This window comes from Lipotes vexillifer, unplaced genomic scaffold (assembly GCF_000442215.2).
Source record: "Lipotes vexillifer unplaced genomic scaffold, Lipotes_vexillifer_v1.1 scaffold259, whole genome shotgun sequence".
NCBI lineage: Eukaryota > Metazoa > Chordata > Mammalia > Artiodactyla > Lipotidae > Lipotes > Lipotes vexillifer.
The window spans coordinates 1,266,146-1,273,750 of NW_006797031.1; the positions used below are offsets into that span (position 1 = coordinate 1,266,146).

The window sequence follows — 7,605 nt, forward strand, 5'->3', positions numbered from 1 at the left end:
TATCTCTAAGTGGTTGATTCATCAGTGGTTTTCACTTTCTTTTTATTTCTTCGTACTGTCACAGTCTTGTACAGTGATCATGAATTGCTTTTATAATCAGAATAAACAAAATCATTTTCATTAAACATAGCCATTGCAGTCTGGTTGTTTTTTGTCTGTAGTGGAGCATAGGTATTTGTGTGTCTCCTACAGCAACTCTTCATGTATAAAAAGGCTCTCTAGTCATTCCATAGTACTCCTATCCACAGAGTAAAAAGTCATGATTACTTTTTCTTCATGGTACTTACCTTTTTTTAAAAAAATCACTTTCTTTGTAAGAGGCAGTATAGGATAGTTCCTGGGATTAAATCCTGGCCCTGCTGCTTACAAATTTTGACCTCCCTGGGCCAATTTCCTTATTAAAAAATGGGTTCTTGTGATAATGAAACATTAATTAATACACAGAAAGTATATTCAGAACAATGCCTGGCAGGTAATAAACCCCCCAAAATATTAGTTACTGTTATTATTAATCCTTGGACTGTGTCTTAACTATGTACTCTGTCTCCCCATTATCTCAGTCTTGTTTTAAAATGAATTTTCTTAATGTTTGTTATTCTAAAGAGTGGAAAGACTAGTATAAGTAATCTGTGTGTAACTGTTGGTATATATATGTTATTATAAAAGTTCAGAATTGACATGGAAACTCAGAGTTACATCTCTTACCTACTTTCCTGTTGTTTTCTAATAGGTTTACTCATGGGGTAGCAATACCTTTGGTCAACTTGGGCATTCCGATTTTCCAACAACAGTTCCTCGTCTTGTAAAGGTACTTTAGTGAATTTGATAACTTTTATAGCAACTTATTCCAGAATTCTAAGTTAGAACACTTTATATTCCTCCATTTCTTGTTTTACAAAATTAGGAGAATTGTATACTTGTAACCTAAGTTTGTTATGATGTACACTAAAAATTTTAAAAAAAAGTGGAGCCACTTGTTTTCAGGCTAAATGTTTCCTTTTTTTTGATGTGTTAGTTTATATTTCTTTTCTTCTTGGCTTCATTGAGCATTCATAGTTTTTTTTAAGTAAAAATGAACAAGTTCATTCTTTTAAAGCAAATGTTTCTAGCACTGTGATGTTGACTTTTGAGCTTTATACTACCAAATAATGCCTACTCTTTGACTTCTCACCTAAGTTTAACTTTTATTTTAAGTGTGACTTTTATATAACATTATTTTATGGTTTGTTTTGTTTTGTTTGTTTTGTTTTTACATACATAGTAGTAAACCCTTTTTGTAACCCTTTTGATTTTCTATAGGGAAGCTAAAAGCATAGATAATTTCTTCACTGCTGTGTGAATTGGTTTTAGTTTATGTAATGCTATTCAGAGATTGGTAACTTCTAGTCCCCTTGATGCAGTTTTAGAGGACTGTTTCTCAACCTTTTTTTCCTGCCACAACGTCCTGCAGAAATACAAAATTCATCAATAGGATTGACTCCTTATATAAGATTTGTTTGTTTTGGGGGGTGTTGTTTGCAGGGAGTAGGCATGCTGATAGCCTGGTAGGCTAATAGAATGGAATGTGGAGCTCATGTATTCATAGTTTGATTCTGATATCTCCCCTATCCCAACACATGCTCTCTCCACTGAGAGTAATAGAGACTAAAAAAGTATAGTTACTTCAGTTTCAGGAACATCATTCACATATAAGCTATAGTTAATACATATTCTGCTGATTCATGTATTCAGTGTACACTATGCGTCCATCACTATATAAGACCTTTACATGCTGCCTTTCCTTCCAGTGAACTTAATTTTACTGGGGAGAAAAGACTTAAATAAAACATTAGGGAACAGTTGTTAATTCTAGCTCCAATCTTAAATATTTTCAGCATAAAACATTTTAGTGGTAAGCTATTCAATTTCTGATATTTTATCACAAAAATATGGTAACTCACTGTTCCTTGTTTTCTGTTATTTGAATAAAGTAGAATATGCATCTATTCATACTAAGGAAACTTTTGTAATATAGCATGGAGACGCTGGAAATACAATTTTTATTTAAAATTTTAGAGTCAGACAAGAGAGAATAGAATTTGTTATAAGGTTTTAGTTTTGTTACCCTTTAACTGTGTGTATGAAAATACAACATCATCATTTTGGGTTTTTTGGGGGGGAGGGGTGAGAAAAACATTTTGAAGTCATTTTAATTAATATGTGAATTAAAGTCAAGGCAGAGTGAGATCTGAATTAGTTTTGATTAGAGACTAAGAAGATGACTCTTCCTTCTCCAAAAATTTTAATTCATTCTTTGCAAAACCAACAGGAAGTCAGTTATTTGGATAGCCTGAATTTGAGAAAATAATGTCATGCTGGAAGAGGATAACTGTAAAGTAGTGGAGACGTGTGTGTGCACGCTCACACACACACACACACACACACACACACACATTCACCTAATCACCTAGGATTTGAACCCTGTCTAGACACAGAGAATCTAACAGATTAGAAGTTTTTTGCTTATTCTTATACGAGTCATGGCTGAAGCTGGGTCTGCAGGTTGGGGCAGTAGTTTTCATTAGCAGAACACTTCCTTCAAATGAAACCTTACGCAGAATCCCCTACATAAAACAGATAACCGTGGAACTGTTTTAGTTGAAGGATGGAGGTGGGTTGGGGGCAAAACCCTGCCACCTGCCTTTCCATGGTGGCTCCTGAATCACTGCGTGGAATCCTAAGGTTTGAAAAACATTGATTTAAGGCAGTGGTTTTCAAACTTTTGCATACATCAGAATCACCTGGAGAGCTTGTCAAAGCAGGTTGCCCGCTCGGACCCCCCAGTAGCAATGTGGCCTGCGTGTGCATTTCTCACATGTTCCTAGATGATTGCTGCTGCTGCTGCTGCTGCAAAGACTACTCGTTGAGCACCACTGGTCTAGGGGATCCATGTAGATGGGCTTCTAAGGGGTCCTGCCTTTTTCAACATCCTGGGACACAGTGAAGTCACATCAGAGAGGTAGTGAGTTCCAAGTGGGAAAACAACTTTAGCACCCACAGGTTTAGTTGGCCAGGATGGAATTTAGCCTTGTTAGATTTTCTTTTCACCTTGATTTTTGTGCACATAGCAGAATATGTATGGACAAAGGTGTGTCCTAGCTGTCAGAATAGGGCTCTAGAAGTTTCTGGGCCTTTGTAGTACAAGCTGAGTCTATGGCAACTTCCAAAAATAACAGTGAAAAAATCAAATCTACGGTTTTATCTTTTTAAATTTCAATTTTTCAGTTTTTTATAAAACAATCCAGTTCTAAATTTACAGGCTGAACAAGGGTTCCTTCTCACTCCTGCATCTGTTCTGCAGTTAATCGGGTACGTTGCTGGGTGAGTTTTGCCATCTAGGGATGTGACTGACTTTGTACTCCACCTGTTCAAGTAACTTAACATTCCATTTCCCGTGGATTTGGAGTTCCATCAGATTTCTTCATCTCGGACAGACAATGTCCTCCTGTCATTGCAGGTGAATAGTGAAAATGGAGTCTGGAGTGTAGCTGCAGGCCAGGATTATTCCCTGTTTTTAGTGGATACCGAAGACTTCCAGCCTGGATTATGTTATAGTGGCCGGCAGGACCCGACAGAAGGTGACAACCTTCCAGAGAATCACAGTGGTACTAAGACTCCAATACTTCTCTCCTGTAGTAAGGTGAACAGGAATTGGATCCTAAGGCCCACATTCTATAACACATGAGAAGTCTTTTGTTTCTGTTGCTTTTGTATGGTATGCCTGTTATTAAGTGTCTCTGACTAATGTATTTAAAATTGCAAACCAATTTGCCATCCCCCTTCTCTCCTTATCTCCTTTTCCTGCCTTATTTCTTTCCACAGTGCATATCATTATCTCACACACTATATAGTTTACTTATTTTGTCTATTGTCTGTCCTCCCTTTACTGTAAGATTCATAAGAGTAGGGATTTTAGGCTCTCTCATTTACTGTTGAATCCTCATAGTAAATATTCTATATTTGTTGAATTAACACCCTCACATAGGAATATTAAAACACATATTTCACAACGAAGTCTTCTGACTGTGTTCATGGAGTCCTCAGAGATGAATCAGAATAAAAATTGAATAGATGAATTTTTAACTGTAAGTGGGAAGTAAAAATTGCAGGGGCCTGAGGTGGGCTCGTGGCAGACCTGACAGGCCACAAACAGTGCCCTGTTTCCCATCACTTCCCCTCTTTTCTTAGCTTTTCGTTTTGTTTACTACTGTTTGATCTGAATTTCTTTGCTTTCCTACTTCTTACCTCTTTTTCATAAACATAAAACCATTGGTCTGTTTCTGGTTTTCTTTTCCCCCCACTTCAGTAACTCACACCCTCAAAGTGATGCACTGCAAGGAAATTAACCCTCAAAGCTAGGACATTCTGGATTTTTTATTCTTACTGACTAATATAGCCTATGGATTGTTTTTTATCCTTTTGTGTTTCTTTTTATGGCTAAATATGTAAGCTCTGAATGTATATAGGGGTGAGATCTTTCTTGCTAAAAGTAACACTGGCCAAGGTTTGGTTCTTGACCTATATTAGACTGTTATTCCAGACATACTAATTGACGCTGTAGTTCTTGACCCTGACTCCACATTCCTCATTAAAGATTCCACAGTCCAGATAAAGGGTGAAATAGGCTGATGAAAGAGATGAGACTCAATATGTGTCTTTAGTTACCATGGGCTGTTAATAGTCTATTGGCCTGCAGCTTGGTTGCCTAGTTTAATAGGGATATGTGACAAAAGGCATCAAAAGTTTTTATTCAGTGGTGTCATGAATAAATGACAAAATCCCGTTTTAAAGAAAACCCCTTTCTGTTGTACTTTTAAAAGATAGCTCCTAGATTGTTGATATTTTGACATACAGCCTAGAGATCCTCTCTGCTCTCATCTATTTCATGCAAAAGGGGGTCCTGAGGCATGTGTCTGTATCATTTGGATCTTTGTATATTCAGAGGGTCTGTGATTCTAACCACATGTAAAATGAAATAAAAGGTATTGTGACAATAAATAATAGTATAGATGTATATAGTTATATATAGATCGTGCTATAGGTATATAACAACAATGTACTGGTAAACCATCCCTAAAAATCAAAATAAAGCCAAAAGCTCTGATTTATAGTGTTTTCCAATTTTTTCTGGTAATTTCCCTATTGCCACTTTCAAACTACTAACGATTTAATAAGCAATTTGCTGCAGAATTCCTGCACTGGCTCTCACCAGCTGATATGAGCCAACTTCAGTGCCCAAATTGCTACTAATAAATTATATTTTATCTTTAATCTTTTTCTTTTCCTGTTTTAGCTTGGATATATAAGCAGAGTGACAGCAGGAAAAGACAGCTATCTAGCCTTGGTGGACAAAAACATTATGGGATATATTGCCAGTCTCCATGAGTTGGCTACTACAGAAAGACAGTTCTATTCAAAACTAAGTGATATCAAGTCTCAGATTCTGAGGCCTCTTCTCAGTTTAGGTAAGTAGAACCTCCCCCCTCCCCTCTTGCCACCCACTCAGTTATCAGGACTCTTGTTTTATCTGTTTTTTCTATGTCACAAATAAAGAAAACTTTTTGTTTGAGTTGTTCTCTTCTCCTTTCTTTCAAGTCTCTTCTTTTGTGCGCAGGTAGTCAACAACTTACAAACTATTTCCACTAAGCCAATAGCCCAGCTGCCCCTATCCTTCCACCCCCAGAGCTCCTTTCACTTGTGGAAGTAGAAAAATGGAGCTTTCAGAAGATTCATGGCAGAGAGGCAGAACAACTTTGGGAAAGTTGATCCTAGGAGTCAGACTTCTAAACGACACTTCTAGCCCCGCTAGTCCTAAGATACCTTACGTTATATGCTAACCCAATTTTTCATTTTGTTTGTTCTGGTTCTTAGAATTTTATCAGGTAGAACTTCATTTGGATTTACAAGTAGTCTCTAAAAATGTGGATAACTGTAAGAGTGTTAACGGTCTTACTCAACATTAGCAGGGATTGATTAAATCTGATCCCTTTTCTTAGCTGTAATCAGTTACAAGAGAGATTGAAGGTAAGGAGACAATATGGGGAAAATAGATTACAATAGTCCTAGATGGGGTGCTACTGTCCAGATATACTAGGGTATAGCATATAGACCCCTCTTGGGGTATCGAGGAGGTTAGAAAGGAATGCAAAATGGAGTTGGGGGTGGGCTGTTAAAGGTTAACTTCCCGTAGTTCAAAATTTTTTCAGGGTTTGCCCCTACACTCAGAAGATGGACAGGATGTTTTTTTTTTCTCTTTCTTTCTCCTGAACTCCTTGACCCCCTGTGTGCACACAGAATTCAGACCAATACTGTAGTACTTAAATTCTGCCTTGTTCATACATCATTTTTCCACTTTAAGGTGACGTTGGCTTGTGTAGGTCAGTCCATTATTTTTAATGGGAAAACATCTACCTTTCTTTTTTTTTTTTTTTTTTTTTTTTTTGGAGGTTAGTTGCTTTTACTTTTTTTTTTTTTTTTTTTTTTTATTTTTTATTGGAGTATAGTTGCTTTTACTTATTTATTTATTTTTTAATTGGAGTGTAGTTGCTTTTCTATTTTTTAAACACCTAACTTACAGTCTTTCCAAATTCAATCCCTTTGTAAGTTGGGGACTATCTGCATTTGTTTTTGTTTTTAATATGTTTTGCTTTTTTAAATGTTGTAGAGTTCTATATTCTATATATAGATTCCTCTCCAGTGGGTGGGCTCAACACCCCAGGACTTTGGCAAGGGATATGGAAGCAATCCAAGCTGGAAGCTTCCTGGATTGCTCTAAAAGGAAAGTGAAACTTGCCCTTTTCCTGTTCTGATTCCTGATTTCTTTGTTGGTTTTAGCTGGTCTGCTTATCCACCTCACTGCTTGGAGAAAAGTCTTCCAAATTGGGAGCTTTGAACTGGGAAAAAGCAATAATCTCCTGATGCCCTCTATAAAGTTAAGAGTGACCAAGGCAGTCTGGTTATTGGATTGCTCTGTCTGCAGTGAAGGGTTGGGCTTGCCCAAGGGACAGGTAGAGTACAGTACAGAAGTTGAAAATGTTAACCAAGCTATAGCTATAGAAGTGAGTTTAATTCCTGGCTGTCACTAACCAGTTTTGTGAAATTAGTTAATTCACTTCCTTTCTCTTGGCCTTAGATGACTTATCTTCAAAATGAGAGAATTGGATTAGCACAGTGGTTCTCAAATTTGGCTGGTCTTCAGAATTACTGGAAGGCACTTTTTAAAAAAAATATATCCATCGGGGGATCTTAACTCTGGCCTACTGAGTCAGAATCTGTAGAGTCCTGTGAATGTTTTTAACCGGTTCCTCAAATGACTGGATACTGTGGTGTCTGAATTTGCCTTTTTTTTTTTAAACACTGATTATTTAGGTTCCATAGTTGAGAGTACATCTCAACATGTTAAGTATTTTTAGAAGAGGGAAATTAGTAATCTTGGTCATAAAAAAGTATTCAGATAATGAATCTTTAGGTTATGTTATCATCATCATCATTATTTTGTTCCAGAAAACTTGGGCACTGCAAGTACAGTCCAGCTGTTGCAGGAGGTGGCAAGCCGGTTCAGCAAGC

The 7,605-nt window shown here is 36.9% G+C and overlaps 1 protein-coding gene across 1 annotated transcript in view; it reads left to right on the top strand.

Moving 5' to 3' along the window:
* LOC103069433 (alsin) overlaps positions 1-7,605 on the top strand; it is a gene marked incomplete at its 3' end in the record, with an annotated part of 51,433 nt that overhangs the window by 19,577 nt on the left and 24,251 nt on the right. The window contains exons 7-10 of the mRNA XM_007469189.1: positions 731-808; positions 3,497-3,679; positions 5,333-5,504; positions 7,543-7,594. Coding sequence (XP_007469251.1) covers positions 731-808; positions 3,497-3,679; positions 5,333-5,504; positions 7,543-7,594 — 485 coding nt within the window. The remainder of the gene's footprint in view (positions 1-730; positions 809-3,496; positions 3,680-5,332; positions 5,505-7,542; positions 7,595-7,605) is intronic.